Raw genomic sequence first — 22,171 nt, forward strand, 5'->3', positions numbered from 1 at the left:
TCTAAGCCTACTGAGGTGAAAAATGTTTTGATTTATTTTTCTTACTTTGGTAGGTTCAAGGGCACCTTTGTGATACATGGTTAAAAAACTTTTTTTTATTGTCTATTCGATGGCACCAAAATCCAATATGGCAGCCATAAGAAATAACAAAGTTGGATATAATTTCTCGAAATCTAAAAGGCCTGGAAAAATTCTGAAAAAGCCATTTAATTGGCAGTTGTCGATAATAAAGAACTGCCAAATTTGGTACAATTTACTCAAACAGTGAACTCATAATTTATGATTTTCGAAAATCTCAGTTTTCAGTTTTTTGCTCATATTTTGACAACTCCTGTACATATTTTTAAATTTAGAACATTTTCTGAATGGGCACAAAAATGCGCTTCTTTTATCTAATTTGAGTCACCTTGTATCTCTTACCGCTTCCATAATCCCTATGGAACTCACTTTATTTGAGACATCCTGTATATTTTTTTACATCCCTACATGAGGCGTCTCACTAGGAATATTATCGATCTAGTAAAAATAGAGGAAAGAAAAGGTTGCAGTATGAAAATTGATTTGATTTGTCTTAACTTATTTCAAAAAGTTTGATTAATAAAAGAATATGAAATATATTTAGGCCAAGTTATGAAACAAAACTGGACTTAGTTATTATAATACAATAGTGTCTTTGGAATTGGTGACGATATAAAATAATGAATTAGATACTTACTCGCGTTAAAAATTATACATTCATTACATCTAAATCACAATATTACAGGATAGAACATCTCTTATCATTTTGACATGAATGATATACAAAAATCTACATTGAGTCAAAAACTAATAAGCGTATAAAGTAAATACGAATAGAATTTATTTTAGTTTAAATGGTAATTTTATCAATAAAATAATGAAAAACGTCTTTATATCATTTGTATTTGCGCGTAATTTAAATATTTACGCAACAGTACGTATAAAGTTTTATCCCAAATTCATTGCTTGCATTTAAACTCATTTAGGCCACCCACTATTCTGCTTTTTTTCAAAGGGCTATTTAACATATTTATAAGTTGAATAGAGATTTATTTTCTATGAGCAATAGTTTGAATTTGAAATTTTTAGCGTTTAACTTTATTAATTTTTTATTTCATTCATACTCATTATACTTCTGTGTAAAACGTTAAAAATTCCAAATTTATATGTACTTACTTATAAGTGTCAATAATCATTTAAAGTAACTCTCAAATGTCTTGTACACCACTCCACATGCTTCCACTACTACTATCTGATTTGGCATCTAAATCAATGCTGGCTTGTTGCATGAGCGTGGATATCCTGTAATTTTGTAAAAATAAAGCAATAGTGTGATAATACCCAGGCAATTGCCATGTCTCATTATGCGTCCCTGCTGGTAGCTGGAACAATTGTTTTCTGATGCTGCCACTTCTGCAATTTAATCATTGTGCCAATGTTTCCATGGCCAAACAACCCTACCTTTCATATAGTTCTTGCATCATTTTTGGTGGCACTAACATATCAGAAAGCCCAGAAATAAATAAAGTGGGGGTTCGAAGCTGCTTCACTTTTTGCTTAGACAAATACTAAAATTTTTTATATTTATTTGTTATAAGGTAGGAATTGAGGCCAATGTACTGAACCTTATTTTTGTAACAGAACAGAGGTAGGTAATGCAATATTCTCCAGCCCAGCAAAACTTTTGCCATGTCAGGAATACTGGTAAAAGTATTTTCCAGGAGTAAACACCATATTTTATTTGTATAGTTTTCTTTTATAGCTAAATCTATAGCAACACCCCCTCCTATAAACGAAGAAAAGCTTGCTGGAATTGCCTTATTTTCTTTTTACCTAGAGATCTTCCAAACACAACAATCTCAGAGTGATTAATATCATTTCGGGTAAATAAATAATCTAAACTAGCTTTGGCATCAATGTAAAGTCCTTCCTCTGAAGGACTGCCCTCTGACAAACCATATCCTCGGTATTCTACAAGAAGTATGTTGGAGTGCAAGTTGTGATACAGACCTACACAGTTTTGCAATCTAAAATGTAACACTTAGATGTATTTAGAATACAAACAGTTTTCATACCTGTGACCCATATTCCCAGCATTTCCATGAAAAAATACAATAGTAGGAGCAAATCGTTGTCTCTCCTTAGGCTGATGAATAAAATACATATGAATTGTAACTCCATCTGGACACTTATAATTAATACTTTCAAATGGAAGACCAAACATTGACGGTATCGGTATGTAAACCCGGGAATGGCTGGGTAGTTCAGGTGAATACAGGAGATTATCTTGAACTTGGTATAAAATACCTGTAAAACACTCTTTATGTTGGCTGGAACAGGAGAGTGCGTTTGAGTGATAAAAACTCACCTGTAATCGCGAATACAAGCAATGAAATTGCAAACAGTCCACCATACATGTAATACAGTAAAAAACATATTACTAAAACTAGGCCTGAGTAGGCCCAAACCCTTAAAATCATCCGAAACAATACAGCCCCAAGTTGAGAAAGAGGCACATAACCTCCCATATTCATTAGAAAACCTATTGTGCAGCATGCACAAGCGAAGTTAAATGGATTAGGACTTTATTGTTGTCATTAGTATGTGAGAGTTTATTTATGTAACAGAAAGATGTTTATCATAACATTTTTAGGTTTATTTATAAGTATTTTTGTTCATTAGCCTCTACTCTTTCTTAGTAATTTTGAAAAAAAATTACTATTTCTATTTGACATTGGCAACGTCATGTGTCATGTATTTCACGGCAATTGTCGATTTCAACAACATCTTTACTTTTAAAGGCCATTACAAAATGGTTGACGTAGGGCATTAGTGGATAGGGCTGAAGACTGAATAAACACAAGCAAACATCGACAAAAATATTGCATGCTACATGAGTTATATAGCAAAGTCTATAAGGCCAAATTTTGGCAGGCATGCGATACAGTTCTACTTTCCACTTACAAATACGCACGGCAAAAATCACTTTACCGCACGCTAATAGAGAAACAAAAATGCCATTTTGTACTGTTATACAAGCAACTTTATTTATTCTTATACAGTACATTCAAACTTACAATTTAATTACCGCCGCATTCGAAAATAACTAGACGGCATAACGGCACTCTGAAACCTACAAATTTCTCATCTCTAAACCTTGAAATGTGTATGTTTCGCTTGATGAAAATGTTGTTATGTACCATTATTATTATATAAAAAACACGTTCAAAGAGAGTGGTATTACATACTTACACCTAGGTCATTTATAAATATTATTTAATTTGATATAAATTTTATTATGTGCACGAACGATGATTAACTTAAGAAGGATTTAATAGGGGGTTGGCGAAAGCTGAAGGGCGGGTGTTCACAGCTCGGCCGCTCGGCTTTCTTGAACCAAGTATACCTAAAAATTTAATATGTTAGGCAATAATATATTATGTAACTAGTGTTGAAAATTGTCCATTTTTGCCTCGAATATTTGTATTTTGATTCTGAAACTAGAAATATTTATGAAATTTAATTTCTTTTGGTACTCACTTGACTTCCGGGAACTGAGCTGGTGGTGACGAAGGTGCGGTGCTTGGCACGGATGAGGGAAAGGCTGCTCTCAGCTGTATCTGCGCGGTCTTCAGCGGCTTCGAGCTCCCTCTGGAAGCGACGTACGCGGGTGACAGATTGTTGTGATACTCCTTCCTGAAATTCAAAAAGAACCAAGTGACCAACCTTTCAAATTTCTCACAAAAATCTTACTTGTTCTTGCATTTGTCTCTTGAACAAAACAATCTTTTGGTTGGCCTTGTCCAGAGTTTCTTGCAAAAGGGCAATGTTCTTCTGGTCTTCCTCACACTGGATCATGACTTCTTTCACGGTGCGTTCCTTTTTGCGAAGAATCTTAATGGTTTCGGCATGACGGCGTTTTTCTATAACAATCAAAAGTTTACTGAAACTTTCTTATATAACCCGAGCTGAGGAAAAAGTAAAAACTTTTTCCAAAATTTAAATTATTTTTCGAATACCTCCGAAAGTCATCGGAATTTTTCAAAATTTGAAATTCTTGAACTCCAAACAGACCAATTTTGACCTAACTGAACCTCTTCTCTTTTATGGTTATCGATCTTCTCGTAGTTAAGCTCTACAAACGGATACCTTGTATATCACCCTGTATTATGAAATTTGTTGAAATTGCTTCAATACAATTCATTTACTTATAGAAATCCTTATACTCACTCTTCTCAGGTTTACAACAATATATTATAAGAAAAGAGTAGAACTTTAATACTTCTTAAAAGGACTTTTTGATATGAATCTCTCTACCTCGGAATTTGATTTTTTTTAAAGAGACTCTCGACTATTATTCGATATTGCGAATCCACCACTCACAAGAAACTATTGTTCGGTTCTTAATAATTCTTTATCACTATCTTCATCAGCATTGACCAACGTAAACCCCCATGATATCATGTTTTAAAAATTATTAAAAAAAAAAACATAATTAAATATTCAAGAAGTAGTCAGAAATGTCTCTTTTTCAAATGCTAGTGAACTCTCTCTTGCTTCAAATTGTGCCCTACCTTCATCTAACTCAGATTCAAAATCGCGGATACGGGCCTCCAACTTGCTGATGATTCTCTTTCCTCCAACAATGGCATTAGCCTCAACTTCTTCCAAGCGGACGGACAGATTCTTGACCTCAATTTCTAAAGATTTCTTTATGGCCTCAATCTTGACTACACGCTCTTGTTCTTCGTGCAGTATCTCCACAGTGTGTTTAATTTCAGCCTAGAAATGATGTTAGGTTGTATCTCAAATAAATGGGGAAGGACTGTGATTACCTGGACGCGTTGGTAACGTTCATCGGAAATCCTCAATTCCTTGGTGATTTCGTCGTAGTCGGCGATAATGGTGGACAGTTCCTGTTCGATCTTGGCCTTGGAGGAGGACAAGTTCACGTTGATGGTGGTCAATTCGTTGATGCGAGTGCTGGCTTCCTCGTAAAGTTGTTCAACTTGCCTCTTACCACGGAGGGCCTAAACAAGAAATTTTGGTTTAGAAGATGCTGTAAATCAAAAACGAATTGTGTGGGCTTTTTTCCACTTTGGGAATGCACAGGAATCTGCATAAAATGAACACGCAACCCTCTATTTAAAGCTTATTCTGCATGTCTTTCGAGTCTAATTAAAATTGTGTTTTCAACTGGACCTCTCTTTACTTAATTCAAGCTTATTGGACTTACTTTAAGTTTTCATACAATAATTTCCTTATCGACTTACGGATTCGTAGTTGCCCCTGATCTCTTCAGCCTCGGCGGTCAAGGCCTGGACTCTGCGCGTGGCAACGCTGAGTTGATCTAAAGTGACCTGCAACTGTCTCTGGACCTCATCGTAATGGGCCTGAATCTCGGTGAGTTGCAACGATTGTTTCTTGATGGTCTTTTGCAGGTCGATATTGATCTTGTTGGCGGAGTCCAAGGACATTTCCAGCTCGGTGATCTGGATCTGGAGCTTCTTCTTGATGCGTTGCACTTCGGTCTTGAGGCGGGTCTCTGCTTCGACCACGCGGGCGTTGAGCTGCTCAATTTCGATGCTGGTGGCTTTGCTGTACACCAAAAGAAAGGACTATGAACACGAGCAAAGATTCGAGTGTTCAATTGAGCACGTGGTTAATCACATAGTGATCAGCCCTAAAAGTTACTTATGCGTTACAAGAATTTTGTGGATGTCTCTCATAAGCTACGCAACGTTGGTGGTGGCGGTCGCTGCATGATCGCGATCGAGAATGTATAAGGAAAATCCGGGATTTTCTAGCGTTTTTCTATAAGGTAAGGTGAAATATCTGGCAAAAATTGAGAGAAGCTGACATATCGTGACCTACTGCGTTTAAAAAGGTGACCGAGAATCTTCGAGAGAATTCCGGAGCGTTTTTCTGTTTTCTTATGTATAAGGAAAATATTGTCATGTAAATTAATATGATTTTGAAGTAAATATACCATGAAGGCGTGATGAGACTACAAAATAGTAGACTTTCGATATTTAGTCCTTAAATTGTGAAATTTCCTTTGCTTTTTTTAAAGTTTTGTAAGATGTTTTTCAGATCAATTTCCTTCTCATATTCTTGTATTTTTTTCATAGGCTTAGCATCTAATTTACAATTCACTAACTTGCCTATTTTTACTTTTAAGCATTAAGCATTTGAGTGCCTATATAATTTAATTTCATGTTGTCTTAGGCACGGATTACAAGTCTAATTATAGCCGATCGCTTAACATATCCAAGACCGGAAAGCATTTAATTTGGCAGCCATCGTACATTGCCTTCGATTAATCTTAATTACAACTTATTTATAGGCAAAAACAATTCAAAAACGATATTGCGTAACTAATTGTGAAACTGTCGCGTTTGGCCTTCGGTTCAATGGAACAAATTTTATCACAAAATTGCTTTATTTTTTGTGTTATATTTTAGTAGTTACTCAGAGATCACCTTTGGTCGATGAAGCTGTAAGTGGCTCTTTTGTCGAACCCTCGAAGTTCATCGCTGAGAGTGTGCAGGGGTTGACTAATGGATTCCTCCAATTGTGAACTCATTCTTTCGTCCATTATTTTCACATGGGTTCTGATGCATCTTCCAGAAGTGAAAGCACGGCTCATCTGGGCCACCTTCAGGTCTTGGTCTATAGTCTCCGCTATAGCTCTCCTGCTTTTGGACAAGAGCTGCGCCTCTATGCCCTTTGCGGATTTACCTCGAAGGTACTTTTGCTCTGCTCTGAGCTCCCTCTCGATGTCCTTATCCTTCTCAGGGTCATAATCCAAATCGTCCCGCATCCTGCTCTTCAGCTTCCTGATCTCCTTCACCAGCTTGTTCTTTTTGCGCTCTTCCTGCTGGATCTTGGTGGTGATTCTTGCGGCACTCACCGACTTGGCTAGCACGAAGCCGGAACTCGCATGCGAGTGTCCAGCCCCAAGCCTAATTTTAGCACTTTTCTCCGTGTTGTCCGATATTCTCGCCAGATCGTGAGCACGGTAACTGCGGATACTGGACGGGTCAAACTGGCTTAATCCTAGCTCGTCGGTCCAGGGCAGGTGGGGAGGGGCCACTCTCCGTCCTTTGTACTTCTCATCAATGAAATCCACCATAGGTTGGTAATAATTCATACCAACGCCGTAATTGTAGTTGTAATACTTGGTTTGTGGTCGCCACTTTGTACGGGGGTTGCGGGTGTCGCAATAGACATATTCCTTGTGGCGGGACATTTTTTCGGGGTGGTTTTAGGGGTTGTACCGCCAGAAGGTCGTTCGATCGAGATGACTTTTATGTAACTGCTTTTCTGATCGTTATTGCAGTCATTTATATAGGGAATATGTACACAAAATTATTTGGCATTAATCATAGATTATTGATTCTTTAATTAATTGGGATTCGTTTGAAAAATACCAAAAGCATTAAGTAATTATTGGAGATTTATTTAGGGCCTGTTTATCAGGTTTCTGACGTAGGTCCAATGAGTTGGCCTTGCACTTAGGCCAACATTCTTTAACTTTGCACTTTGATGTCATGGCTGTATTTTATAAAGATCACGTCTATTTTTATTAAGATTTAAGGGTCATATTGTATTTAAGATTTTGTGCAGCCATATGGAGACCTATGAGAGTTGACAGAATTAAGACTGGTGGATTGAGAAAGGCATATTCTTATTGTTAAGATTTTGAGTAAATTTCAATTAAGCACTTTCCATTCTTTATTCCCAATGAATATAACATTTAATAATTGAACTTAATGTAAGTGAAGTTCTCAGAAGATTTCTTCAGTTTTAACCTTCCAGAAGGGAGGATATTTTGAAATTCAGTTAGGTTCGTTTTTTCGGTTTGAATTTATACGAATTTCTGTTTTTTTACTAGTATTTTATAGGATTTTTGAGGGGTGCAATTAACAAAACAAGTCTTCAAGACCCTTTTGGTCATTTCTTTTAGAAGAAACGACCTTTTGGTTTCTAAAGATGTCAACTCGATTATTTTGCCCACATGTACGTTCTACAGATGATGCTCTAACGTTGTGTCCCCACGGCCCGTACTATCATAATCATTCCTTTCTAGCAATTTAAAGTCAATCTAATGTAAAGACAAATTTTATTTCTAAAATTTTTTTTCGTGCATAAAGATTTTCTTTTGACACACTATGTTGGAAAAAAGGTTCATTTCGTTGTGTGCAGGAAACGATCAATTTCCGCACTTCACGCCTAATTTGCCTTGTTAGCAATCAGGATGGCATAGCAAACGGAAAACTAACACTTAGGATAATCACTTACCGAATGGCTTCAATTTCTTCGTCCTTCTCGGCGAGACGTTTCTCAGCCTCATGACGGAATTGAGCCAGCTCAGCAGACAAGCGTTGTGAACGTTGTTCTTCGGCTTTGCGTCCCTAAAGATTGATGTTGATTTAAAATCAGTTATCAGAAAAATATAAATGTACTCAAATAAAAAAAGCATGAAGAGAACTTTTAACGGGGAGAGACTAGAGATAGGAAAAATGACGAAAGTTTTGGCCTGAGCAGCATGTTGCCTTCAGTCAAGGTTTGCATGTGGAAATTGTTCAGGGCGAATATGTCACTGATCGTGATCTTTTTAGCAAATTGTGGTGAAAACTGAAAGACAGAGCATAAGTAATCAATTTTCATATCACAAATAGAGGCAGAGACATTTCTGGAGATCCTATTTTTCTTGGAGTAGGAACTGGAGGAGGAATATTTACAAAAATGTATGAAAAGTAAAATAATCTCTAAAGCAGACTGTTTATACCGCATGGCTTTAAGTCGGACCAAACAATAACAAAAATTTGCTTAATCCCTGGGTCATGTAAACAATAATGAGCTTTATCAAATATATGCGAAACGGACTAATCATTCAACACTTTGGAACGTATTTTAGAGAAAACTATACCATTTATTTTATCACGGTAATTGGACTATTGAACGATTACATTTAAAATAGGAATAAAATAATTTCATAATCAGAACTATTTTCATATGTTTCATTAATGAATGACCAATGAGAAAAAGACCAAAAATTAATAGGTAGTTATTTCCAGGAGGTGATCGACTATTTGTGGTCGATTGAATGGCAATGAACTGACTTATTAAGTGTTTTTGTATTCGATTTAAGTTAGCTTTATCCATATTTACGTCTCTTGTAGGTCATTTGTATGACTACACGTTAACAATATTGTAATCTGCAGTACTCTGTGGATGGTCTAACATAGGCTGAAACTTAAACTCTAAATTTGAGATAAAGCGTCAGTTTCTGGTTGGTCTCTGATCGAGTTAAGAGACAATGTTAAAGGCTGAAACTATGCTCATGGAATTGCAATCTCAAGCAACAAATTAGCGATTTACAGATATAGGAAATTACATTTATTTAATTCGGTCAGAAAATTCTCACCCTCCATCACTGCAAATAACAAAACAACTTTGTATTTTTAATTAATTTAATATTTTTGAGTAATTCGGGTGTTTTCAGAACAATAGTCGGCTGCATGAAACGCCCTGTTTTTTCTTTATTTTGGAGTAAATTCTCTTAAGAACCTATCGCGGAAATAGTAGAAAAACCAGAAACGTTACATATAACCAGTCTAACTAAAAAAAGGATTTCAAGGAAAGTTTGATTGAATAAATGCACAAGCCACGCTACTATTCTCTCATGAAAAGACGCTTAATAGTTATCTTAACAGAAAACCAATGACGTAACAGAAAATTATAGTAATTTTTTGACGCGCTAAATTATTGCAAACATTTTAATTTTTGAGGAATGTTTCTTGATATAAATTTGCAAGTCATGCCAGAGACATGTTATGGAAGAATTCTTAATGGTCATATTTGTAATTAGAAGATTTTTTTAAAGTAATGGACAAATCAGAGGCGTAGCATAGCTAGACTGACTCTCTCAAGCTCACATGAAATTGTTCAAAGAAAGAAAATTTTAACCAAATTTTGCTAGCAAAAAATTACAAGCTACGTTACTGTCTTTTCTTGGAACATTGCCTAACAATCATCTTGATGATAGAAAAAATATCTGTTTATCAACATTGGCAATGGTAGAATGGAGGGACATTCATATCTGCTGTAATTGATATTTCGAATTAAAACGAATTCATTATATAAAAAATAAACAATGGTTTTCTGTTTCCTATCTCAAGCCTCACCTCCTGCTTTAATTTAGTTTTGAATAACCAATATACTCACAGCTTCAGCTTCCTTGTAGGCAGCTGTGAGTTCATCACGCTCGTTCTCAAGACGACGGAGTTCCAATTCCAGTTCATGGAGACGACGGGTGAGTTCGGTGATGGTGATTTTAGCATCACCCAAGTCATCTACAAGTAAAAGTATTGCAAGCTCAAATCATCCATTTATCACATCCACTAATCCAGAGTAGCACCTACCAGCCAATTTCTTGTTCTCTCTGGCTAAAGCGTCCTTCAACTCTCTGGTCTTGTCCAGCTCGTGTACGGTGCGTTGCAATTCGGTAACCTTGTTTCTCAAGTCCCTCTGGCTTTGCTCATACAATTGGACAGTTTCATCTAGCCTGCTCTTGAGATCGATGTTGATCCTCTCGAGTTGTTCCACGCGTTTTTGCAGTTCCCTATGAAACAGAAATGTATGGTGCGTTTAGTGCAGATCAGGTGTTGTACTCATCAGGTTGTATTTCAGTACAAGTTACTTGTTTTTTTTTTTTATTGTTTTACTGTCGACGGGTGGTTTGTTTTTATGCATAATGTAACTCAGAGTGTTATCACCATAATGGAAAAAACCATCATTCGTATTTATTCATATTATTGTTTTTTAGAGTAGTAATATGATGTCAGTAATTTGTTATAATATCGTCATAAAAAAAATTATTAGATTTTAAAAAAAGAACAATAATACAACGTCCAAACCATCTTCGACAAATGTCAGCTCTGTAAAATATTCGGAAAACATTGACGATTACCTGGCGGTATTATTGGCCTTTTCTAAGTCAATGATGAGGACCTCAACTTCAGATTGCAGGCGAGATTTCTGCTTCTCCAAGTTGTTGACTTTGACGAGGAGAGCTTCAATGTGCTCTTCTTGTTCTTGAAGGCGAGCGTTGAATTTGCGGCGCAATTCTTCCACTTCTTCGGCACGAGCGGCAGCTTCAGTTTCGTATTTAGATTTCCATACCTAAAACAAAAATATTTTCACCAACCATAATCTTCCATTAGCAAACTGGATATGACCTGAACTTCTCCTTGAGATTTGACCAGTTGACGTTCAAGGTCTAACCTGGCTTCACTTTCCTCCTCAAGTTGCACCCTGATGGATTCAAGCTCAACCTCAACTTGGTGAAGTTGAGCCTCCAAGAGTGATCTTCTCCTCTCGTCATCTTCAGCACGGCGACGGGCATCTTCGAGCTGGCTGCCCAACTGACCTTTAAGGTAGATCAAGTTTTCGATGTTGACCTATAAGGGAAGTTGTTTAGAGAGGAAATGTGGAGGGTATATTACTGGTACCTTGAGATCTTGAACTTCCTTAGTGAGCTCAATGTTTTCCTGGGAGAGACGTTGCTTGTGAGAGGTGATGTCAACGACAGTGCGGTTGAGCTCCTCAATCCTGATGTTTAACTCAGTGATGGTGATTTCCAACTTCTCAGCGTGCTTGATGGAAATCAGTTTCTCCTTGTTCAAGTTCTCCACTTGGGACAAGAGTTCGTAGACTTCAGTTTGGAACTTGGATTTCTCCTTTTCAGCTCTGGAATTGGCAAATTACGGTAGGTTCGCTTGTAAATTTTGGCTCCTGTCATTCGCAGAGAACATAAGAATCTCATTTTCTTTACGAAAATAACTAAAATATCCGAATAACTGGAACGCCGGTTATTCAATCTTGTTTGTTCGGCTTCCAAAAATAATCCTTCGTGTTTATAAAGTATTTCGGGAAGATTGTGAGACTTAAAATCGCAGGTTTTGGTTGAAGTTTATGGAATGATTGGGAAAATTGCAGATGCGATGATATGGCATTAGGGGTCAAATCAATAAGGAACTTATCTCGCTTTGATGTATTGGAAATTGGCTTATTTTCTTTAGGTTTGCAAGCTAATTAATTTGGTAATTTACACGCGGTTGTGAAGAAAAATCATCACAAAAAGTGGAAAAACTTTTTAAATTGATGTATCCAAATCATCGAGGTTCCTCCGTAAGATGTTTGTAAGATTGTCGCGAAAACTTGAGTCAACGAGCGTTTAAAGGAGGCATTTCTTCTCTTTCCAGATCAGCAAGGTCGTTTTCTAATGATTCTAATTCTAATTCTAATGATTTACAAAATTCCCAGCAACCCCAAAGAAGGAAATGGTTAAACTAATAATAACACTAAAATCTGTGCTTTTAACTACTGCAAAAGCAAATACTCTCTCTTTAATTACTCTAATTTCAACTTTGAGTAACCAGGAGGAAGTAAATTGCATTTAATGTAGTTCCACAGAGAAAACACCACATGTGCTATATTGATTTTATTGAGAAAGGCATAAGGAAGTGCACATTTAAGTCTTAACACAAACAGGAACCTTTGCTGACATTAAGCATAGCTGGTCTGACAGATTTTGGTTGTAGTTCGAAAATCAAGCAGTATTTCGCCTGACTGGATAAAACGTGAATTGGAATTTTTCAGGAGCTGATTAAAACTATTAGTTGGCCAAATGGAATGGTATCCAGGACAAATATGGCGAGCGGTCCTCAAGGAATCTATTTATAACAAAACGACTGCGACCGAGTAAAGGCGAATTGTTCATGCGTTGGGCTATTGTCTAATATTCATAGTATTCATAGTGTTCATGGTAGATATTGCTTAATATTCAAACTGACTTTAAATAAAAGTATCTACTGTTGGTGCTCTTACACATGTTATGCTTTAACTACATGTATAACTGGAACAAAGAAAATGTTGATGAGGACCACTTCCAATTTTATTCTTTCTGAAAATTCCTCAAAATAGCCTTGAATAAATCTCCAAAAACAAATCAATGAAGACCACAATGAATTTCATGACTGACCAGAAAGTGACTAAATTTAAAGTTTTTTCCTGTCAGCCTCCACCAACACTTAAAAAAACTAACCATATTTAGAAGGATTTCTGCGAATCCGATTGAACGTTAATGAAAGTGAATAGATGATGATCTGCATGAATTGAAAATTTTTTTGAAACAACAAACCTTCCTCTATAAAAAGGTTTATTTTAGACCGATGTTCGAGGCATATCTTGTTTAATGGTTATGAGTAATTTTACCTCGGCAATATGGAGGTCAGTTATATAATCAGTCTTGCGTTTTCGAGTAGTGTTAGCCTTGAATCTAAATTAGAAATACTCCAAGGAATGAGAAACCTAGCTAGATGCAAAGGCTGAAGAATATAAATGATGACGAAGCACTAAGGTTGATTTAACGGTGGAAAAAAAAGTTTTTTTTATTTGAATAATAACGAAATTAGAAGAAAATTTAGCAAATAAATCAAATTTAAAAAAACGTAATAAGCAAAAAAATCAATTATAATAAATGAAAATGTGGCAAAAATTTAGGTTTACAACATTATAGTGGTTTAGTATGCAGGGTGTATCATCGTGGAAATATTTTCGGGGGGACAGTACTTTGTAAAATAAAAAAAATGATAATAAATCCAGGGTCAAAAACCACTATTTTCGATATACAGGGTGGCAAAGTTTCACATCTTTTCTCATATTTTCGTTTTGTCCACGTATGCCTTAAGTTAATTTTTTTTTATTTCGTAGACCTATTTTCTTTAAGACGTTTTCTACAAGATGTCACAATAGTTGGTATAGGGCCGTTATGTTTTTTAGGTCATGTACTATTTTATGCTTCGTATCATTTTTGGAACACCCTGTGTGAATTCCGACACCAAATTTAAATTCCTTCTTCAATTTTTTAGCTTTTTGATGTGTTATTGTATTTTTGTATCTTTCACCATTTTCCTAGAATTTACAAAATATCTATCGATGCAAATTTAAAATGTATATGAAATAAGGAAAAAACAATCATCCGGCTCAGTTATCAGCTATCTGAAGCAATTCGTAACATTTAGGCAAATTTCTTAAAATAAAAATAAATCTAAACGAAAACAAAATTATAAATTGTTGGAAATGTCTAAGGAAAAATATGAAACTTTGCCACCCTGTATATCGAAAATGGTGCATGTAGGTCTATTAGCATTTTTTATTTTTGCTGAGTACTATCTCTCCCTAAAATATCTTCATGATAATGTGTTACATCTTGTATTTAGGGAGTTGTCGCAGCGCGTGATAAACCCACTCAATTGAGAGTAAAGTAGTTAATGCAAATCGGCAAGGTTTACATAGTTGAATTTTACTCATATTTGCGTTACAAACGACCTTGTTGAACATAAAAAAATACAGGGTGTCTCGAAAATCAATGTCAAAAATGGTATCACGGGATTATTTGGGTCAAAACGTTAAGATTTAGGTCAAAAGTTATTTGAAGAAAGTTTCTCGTTTAGATGCTATTGGCAGTCAAAGTTCTTGAAAAAAAACATACTTTTTGCTATATCTCGAGAATGCTTCAATGGATTTTAATGAATCCCATTGTGCATTTATTCATTAGTACAGGGATTATTTTCATGTAACATTCATGTCTTTTCGCAATGTGAAAGTGGTAAATTCTTAGCCATCTTCGTACAAAAATTATCAGAACTTTTTGTTAGGCAGCTGCATCGTATCGTTTTTTTTTCTGATGATACATTAGCCCTTTCTCCAACTTTTCTATCTCTTGGAAATTTCTCGTACGGTTAACATTGCACGTCGAAAAAAATTATTTTCCTTTCTCATACAGAACACCAACTTGCTATTCCTTCGATAATTATCGACACTTGTCGATGTGAACGCTGACGTCACTTATGGAAAATGTCATCGAAGGAATGGCAAGTTGGTGTTCTGAATGAAAAAAGAAAAAAATTTTTTTCGACGTGCAATGTTAACCGTACTAGAAATTTCCAAGAGATAGAAAAGTTGGAGAAAGGGCTAATGTATCATCAGAAAAAAAACCGATGCGATGCAGCTGCCTAACAAAAAGTTCTGATCATTTTTGTACGAAGATGGCTAAGAACTTACCACTTTCACATTGCGAAAAGACATGAATGTTACATGAAAATAATCCCTGTACTAATGAATAAATGCACAATGGGATTCATTAAAATCCATTGAAGCATTCTCGAGATATAGCAAAAAGTATGTTTTTTTTCAAGAACTTTGACCGCCAATAGCATTTAAACGAGAAACTTTCTTCAAATAACTTTTGACCTAAATCTTAATGTTTTGACCCAAATAATCTCGTGATGCCATTTTTGACATTGATTTTCGGGACACCCTGTATATGTTAAAAACAAATCTTATAGTTTGTAGGTGACTTCATTAGTTTTGTAATGGATGTAGTTGCGGCATTTTTGAGCCTTCATCATTTATAATATAGGGATTGATTCATGGGTTATGATCTTTTGTGTAATGAGAAGTCTAATTCCTGAAAAGCTTTGTAATATATTTATAGAGGAAGAAAATCGAAGCTGATTGGCGTCTTCATTAGTACACTGCTACATTAAACAGAGTAAATTAGTAACGTCAAGCACAGACAAGTAAGAACGGTTTTACACACACAAAGGATCGCAACCCGACGAGCAATTCCTATAAGGTTTAGAGATATTTTCATTGTTAGTTTGTGATCAATTATTGAATTACTGAACTGTTTTACTTCCCATTTTGTCCATTATATTGACATTTACCTTGATTTGGCTTTCGCAAGAGTATCGATTTGATCCTGGAAGTCAACTACAATTTCCTGATGTTTCTTCTTAAGGATGGCGGCGGTTTCTTCAGACTCAATGTGCACATCTTCGAGAAGTTTGCGGAGTTTCAGCAGTTCAGTATCTCGTTTCTTGTTGATTTCAAACTACAAAACAGACGTAATAAATAGTCAATAACACTTGAACTAGTAACACTAGAACTTGCAGCTAGAGATGGAAAACAGTACCTGGCTTTCAGCTCCACCTTCGGCTTCTTCTAAACGTTCAGATAGCTGGATAACTTGCACGCTGAGGTCAGCCTTTTCTCGTTCAATCTGGAATTAAAAATCCTCATGTTAGAAGCAAATTAAGCTGATTGTTGGGTTAATGATTCAGAGGATACAGCTATTAGTAATTAAGAGTAATTGAGTAAATTATTATTAAAAGTAAGCTTGTAGCTAAAGCAGAACTGCTAAAGATGTTACACAAATATACTATACCTATCTCTTAAGACTAAAAAAATTATATGGATTGCAAAAATCTATGTACTGGCTAAATGAAAAATGTAACATCAATTATTGAGTTTCATATGAACATCTAGGGTCATCTCTAGAGACCGATGATTATTTTCTATTTCTAGCTTTCTTCATTCTCACTTTTTTATATCTATTTTTATTATTTTCATTTGTGTTTTAGAATCTCTATTTTCTTTGTGGTTCCAATAACACTTCTTCAGAAATGCTCTTTACTTGTTTGTTTTAGCTATTTTCTGTGTTACCTCTTTATTAATTTTGATTAATTTTTTTAATATTATTTCTTCTGTTATTTCTTGTAAAGTCCTCTCAAATATTTTACCTCGTTTACCTCAAAAAGTGATTTTCATTTTTCAATGGATAATATTTTTCTCTTAGACTTATGATTTCTATTTGAATGTTCCATTATATTTTTCTCTTTTGTATTCCTTCTCGTCAACTCTACTTTTATTTTTTATTTCTTCATCATCTCTTCTGCCTTCTATCTTCTTTTATGTACTTTGCGTTATTCATGAATTCCTAACTTGCAAAAAATTACGTTTCAACATTTTCCCTATTTTTTAGTCTGTAGTTTTTAGTGATTTCGCTTAACTTTATATTCTTTAATTATTCTTCAGAAGCCTAACAATAAGAGTATTCCCTTTTTTACTGTCTTTGTCTCGTTCAAACTCATCATAATGTGATCATCAAGGGAGTGTCATTGTCCTATCATCATTATCCTTATTATTTAGCCATTTAAAACATAGCTATTCATATTTCGACTCTTCGAAACAGGGAAATGCTATATGTTCCACAATGTTTACTTTTCTTCCGCATTTTTTCATTTCCCTTAATATTCCCGTCGTATTTTCTTATCTGATTTCCATAAACGAGTTGGAGTTTGTTTACCCTCCTCCATCATTCCCCTTTATCAATGAACGTTCATCATTATCATCTGCTTCCTTTCCATCTTCAAAATTTCACATTTTTTATTTCAGTAATATTTTTTATTTTTTGCTTTTAAATATCTTAAATCCTCTCGGATTTCATCGTTCTTTAGGGGTTAAAAAAATTAATATATTCATATTTCCTTCCATCCTTATCGCGTAGTTTTGGCTGTAGGCTTAGGAGAATACGTAAAAGTACCATCAAGTAGAAGTGTTATTATCATCCAGATTCCTATTACATGGTATTACTATGGGTCCTTAATGAAGTCGGTTTTGAAGGTGAAGTAAAAACCGTCAGTAATTTGGTTTTCAAAAAGGCAAATCCGTTCAAAGAAAATGATTATTATGTTCTTTTTGCCCATACTCTATTGGTTTTTCTATTAATCTTTTTTTTAAACAGCAATATGTGACTGCTGTTTCCATAATGGATGTTCAAAAGAAGTCGAAGGACAGTCAAGTCAAAGATCAAAATTTTGGTTTATATGACAGAAATAGTTTTGGCATGTGATTGTTAATTACTGCTAGTGTTTTTTTAATGTATCATAGTCATTTTCAGTCACATTCCTGCAGCTTTCTCAAGTATAAAACCCACGTAAGTGTTATATTAGTATCACGAGTCACACCAAACGCATAGGAAGAGGCGGAGTTATATTCTAGAGGATCCCTGAAGTTTTGCGCCCCAGAGAAAGTGTTATCTAAAAATATACAGTTATTTAGGTTACCTACAGAAATATTTCAGCAGCGGTTAATTTCTGAAATCTGAAATAATTGTTTTTTTGGAGTTAAGTCCATAATGTAGGTTTTTTCAAGGGTAGATGTCATTGTTCGGTGCGGTAGCATAAGTGTAAACCCAGAAGATAGCAGAAGTTTAGAGCCCTAGAGTCTTTCCAGTGCTCTGGGTTCATTCCAACAGTAGTCGGGTGGTCATCCTCAAAACGACACATAGAATGTTATGTTTACAACTCAGAAAAGGTCAGTAACCCTCATTAGCACGACCAAGGTTACGAATGTCAAGGACTCGATACCTTGTTCCTAAAGGCTTAAGGCTCGAACATGAGATGAAAAATGAAAATCAGATGATGAATCAGAGCAAACTCTTGATATGAAACGTGACTAAAGAATCAAAGATCATTGAGCGAAACTCCAGAAGAATTTAAGAGCACGGCTGACACACTTTCGGATTCACAGCTGTGTGACAAATATCTTCCGAAAAAAATACGTTTTTTCATAGCGAAGTGATATTTTTAGCTGCAAGTGAAACAGAGTACGAGGTAGACGGGCCAGCATGAGCTAAATCGGAAAAGCACCTTGCCAAAATTTAAAATAGCACCATTGCTAACCTCGTGTTGATTCATTCCTCTAAATTCAGGCTATGTGTAATGAATACCTACATTTTCGAGTTCCAGCCTGTTAGAACATGCAATTTAGGAGCCAGATTTCTTATTAGAATTACGCTAAATTAGCCTCCTTATAGCGTCAGTTTTGCGGCATATTATGAGGGCGCAACACTTTCTCCAAAGCATTTTATAGAAGCTCTGGCGAGCAGTGCAATGCGAAGCAATAAATTCACTGAAGCATTTTAGAAGAAGCAAAACGAATTGGTTAACGGCAAACTAAATACCAAAGTTAAATTTAGGGTCTTATGCAAGCCAAATATTCGATTTTACTCACTCTTCCTCTGAGTTCTCTTTCTACTTCGATGTCATCTTGGAGAAGACGAATTTTGTCCTGAAAAATAATTTCAGTGCTTCAATTCAATGCGCATTTAAGATTTCTAATACTGAAGAGTTACTTTCGTGGTGATTTTTTTTTCGAAAGATGTTTTCAGAAAAAATGTAAATGGGGTTTTCAATGAACTTAAAACTGAATCTGCAAGACTTAAATTTAATTTCCTTCACATGAATTATTATCCAAAAAAATGGATTTTAGGGCCTTATAGTGAACCCCAAACTTCACCAATCAACCTCTAGCTTAATCCTGCGACGTTGCACTCCCGATGCACAAATCCAACGCAATCACCAAAGATGGTCACTAAAATTTTGCACCAACCCGAAATCCGATATCCTACATAATCACCATTTTTATCACTCAGTATAACTTTACCTCGAGCCTGCTCAGAGCGGTCAAATCAGCGCTGTACTCGATGCTGACGTCAGCGGCGCCCCCTTGGGCGGCCCTGTAGGAGTATTTGGAGCTCCTGGATACGGCACTGGCAGATGCGGCCATTTTGCTGATTTTTCTGTACTTTGGGCCCTTTTACTCGTTTGTTTCGAATGGGCAGTTAAGGTCGGAGCACTGGCCAAAATGGGAACCGCGCGTGGCAGTCGGGCAGTGCGTCGTTCGTATGAACGTCGCGACGCTTTGGACTCCCGGAGTTAAGTTTAAAGGCGGAGTGAGGGAAGTAAAAAGTGCGCGCGCTTGAGAATTTTTAGAATTTTACTATATTTTGGAAGGACTGGGGGGCTTATAAATAGAATCGAGTTTTGTGAATTTTCACGGCGGGAGAAATTCTTCAGACACTTTGCGGATAGAAAGGTAATTCAGGCAGTTGTGAAAGCGATTGCAGTTAAAGTGCACAAACACTTAAAGATAAAACTCAGCACTGACAGGATGTTGCTATAAGGAGCAGACGAGTTTAGCAAGAGTAGAGCGTCGTAGGAGAGGGGCTTAGGATTTATTTTTACTGTTATTGTTGCTGATGATGGACTTATTCCTCTCATTTCATATTCGGAAAACGATCAATTTTGCCAAAAAACAGATGTATAGGAAGATTGAGAAGATGAATTATCTTGACAAATAAGACGAATATAGCTTCGAAGGGGTGGAGTTGGGAGCCAAAAAGGTCTATAAGGGCCTAGCTGCATTTCAATATCTGTTAGTATTCCTGATATTAACGTATCCAGAAGCTTTTAACTGACACATACACTCATCCTTAGGAACATCTAATTATCAGTCATCCATATCAATTTCCAACAAAACCGAATACTATTTCTGATTTTGATAAAAAATATTATTTTTATCGCGATAAAAAAACCCAAATTTCTATCATTGTCGACAAGCTAATATGACCAGATTGATTACTTTTCGACATTAGCATGTATTTTTGTTTTGTTGCTGTGTATATTGCGGGATTTCCGAAATTCTTGGATTTCCTCCACTGGCTACGAAAGAGTAGCTATTTAAACTTTAATATCTCAAACCGTTTTCGAGACATCGTATGACAAAACGTTTCAAACTCATTTTGCATACAGGAAACCCAAAATTTTCTTTCCATTTTTTTTTTCAATTTCTTCACTGCATGGTGGTCCAAAAGCTATTATCTCAGGAAACATCAAAAGATACTTCTTATACATTTCTGAAATTAGGTTCTTCGCACTTTTTTCTGTACACATTATTTATGTCTGAATGTTTTTTAAGTTGATGAAAGTGAAATATAACTAAGAGATGGTGAACAATTTGAGCATAAATGTTTTTGAATATACTGTAAAACAAAACTAAACCAAATATGGACATGTGTACACAAAAATACGGATAATAACTATAAATTTCAGAAAATATAAAGGATGTACTATTTAAAAAAAAAAAGTTGTGTCAATTACAGAATATTTCAGAAATCCATTAAAATGTTAGTTTTTCGGCCGTTCAATTTCACAAATTTACTGATCATCGATTTTTTTCACAAACTCTATACTTTGACGTTTAATAAGGATTTTTTTGAATATCAGAATTCATCTCTTAAATATCGAAACCTTAGGCTTTTCTCAGAGGCAACATTTTCGAATATATTTGGAGCTAGCGGTTCGATTACCAGAAATTACATAAAAACCTCCAAATAGTCTTCTTCCAATAGCATTCAGGAATTGTTGTTTTGAAGTAATTTTCTGCAATTAAAAAAATTTAGATTATGACCTCAGGTTATTTCAGAATGAATAGTTTCACCAACTTGAAATTATTCAAATCTGTAAAATGTTGTGGTGAAAGAGAATAATTATCATTATTTGGAGTTTTGCAAGCGCCGTAGGCACTACCTTTACCAGTTTTACGGAGATGATTTATATATGATGTGAAGATGGGAGGAAAAAGGGGTCTGAGAAGTATGAGCATTCTTACAATCTCGCTGCCTAAAGCCGTGGACTTTGGCCTCCAACTTTACAAATAAGTCAGATGAAATTTATTTCAAGTCACTTTCATACTATGTGACAAAAGGTACCTCAATAAAGTTCCATTTTAAGCACTTTCCATACTTCAGCTTAAAGTGTGTCACATAATTTAGAAAGATGCTACATGAATGCGTAAATGACGCTATTTTTTACATGAACATTTGCCAGCACACTACGTTGATGCACATCTTTGAAGCCGGTTACGACACTTCAAATAAAATCCGAGATATTTACGTAAACGTGGGACTTTGAAGCATTCACTGCAGAAGCGAATAAATTAAATCAATGATCAGAGGGAAAGAAATTTACAGGCTTGAAGGCGCAATAATTATTAAATCGAAACTTTACCCATGGATCGTCAATATTGTCAAATATTACGGTTAAAAGTACCCAGCTGTTTCTTTGAATTCCACATTCTGGAGTAAAAATAGACGGGTGTAGGTATTAACTGAAATATTTCCAGGAAACTGGAATGCACGCGCGAAAAGACAAGTGCTGTTGAGGGTACTAGAGTACACCTTAAAGTAGTACGACATACAGGGTGGCTACAAAAGTTTTTATTATGTAAAAAGTCCGTATGTTAAAATTATTTTCAAATCTACAGCGTCCGTCATAAAAGTGTGGCAATAACAAATTAGATTTTTTAAAATGGAACCCTCTTAATTTTTTGCCATTTTAAGATTTCTCGTTAAATTTTAATATCAGTTTTTTAAAGTACTCTATTTTTAAAATTT

General features: G+C 35.4%; 3 protein-coding genes across 5 annotated transcripts; all 3 read right to left on the minus strand.

Moving 5' to 3' along the window:
- Positions 1-589: 589 nt before the first annotated feature.
- Positions 590-2,709, minus strand: Bem46 (abhydrolase domain containing 13-like protein Bem46). 2 transcript variants are annotated; one of them, XM_066404276.1, is made up of 6 exons: positions 2,387-2,709; positions 2,094-2,325; positions 1,852-2,045; positions 1,644-1,804; positions 1,480-1,586; positions 590-1,320 (listed from the first exon to the last, which is right to left on the minus strand). In XM_066404276.1, the coding sequence occupies exons 1-6, from the start codon at positions 2,550-2,552 to the stop codon at positions 1,227-1,229; spliced, it is 954 nt and encodes a 317-aa protein (XP_066260373.1). In that variant the 5' UTR covers positions 2,553-2,709; the 3' UTR covers positions 590-1,226. The 2 variants fall into 2 exon arrangements, with proteins under 2 accessions (XP_066260373.1, XP_066260372.1); XM_066404275.1 differs by having other exon boundaries at positions 590-1,431.
- Positions 2,710-3,038: 329 nt separating this feature from the next.
- Positions 3,039-19,867, minus strand: LOC136418242 (paramyosin, long form-like). Of its 2 annotated transcripts, XM_066404242.1 has the most exons (16): positions 19,381-19,866; positions 18,949-19,005; positions 16,067-16,153; positions 15,819-15,985; positions 11,538-11,775; positions 11,265-11,486; positions 10,997-11,208; positions 10,449-10,648; positions 10,252-10,379; positions 8,323-8,435; positions 5,292-5,616; positions 4,854-5,048; positions 4,593-4,800; positions 3,772-3,941; positions 3,559-3,714; positions 3,039-3,424 (listed from the first exon to the last, which is right to left on the minus strand). In XM_066404242.1, the coding sequence occupies exons 1-16, from the start codon at positions 19,501-19,503 to the stop codon at positions 3,386-3,388; spliced, it is 2,640 nt and encodes an 879-aa protein (XP_066260339.1). In that variant the 5' UTR covers positions 19,504-19,866; the 3' UTR covers positions 3,039-3,385. The 2 variants fall into 2 exon arrangements, with proteins under 2 accessions (XP_066260339.1, XP_066260340.1); XM_066404243.1 differs by lacking the exon at positions 18,949-19,005 and having other exon boundaries at positions 19,381-19,867.
- LOC136418253 (paramyosin, short form-like) lies at positions 6,497-7,355 on the minus strand. The gene has a single exon (XM_066404277.1). It carries the CDS (start codon positions 7,268-7,270, stop codon positions 6,497-6,499), a length of 774 nt encoding a protein of 257 aa, XP_066260374.1. The 5' UTR covers positions 7,271-7,355.
- Positions 19,868-22,171: the final 2,304 nt, after the last annotated feature.

This window comes from Euwallacea similis, chromosome 33 (assembly GCF_039881205.1).
Source record: "Euwallacea similis isolate ESF13 chromosome 33, ESF131.1, whole genome shotgun sequence".
Taxonomy (NCBI): domain Eukaryota; kingdom Metazoa; phylum Arthropoda; class Insecta; order Coleoptera; family Curculionidae; genus Euwallacea; species Euwallacea similis.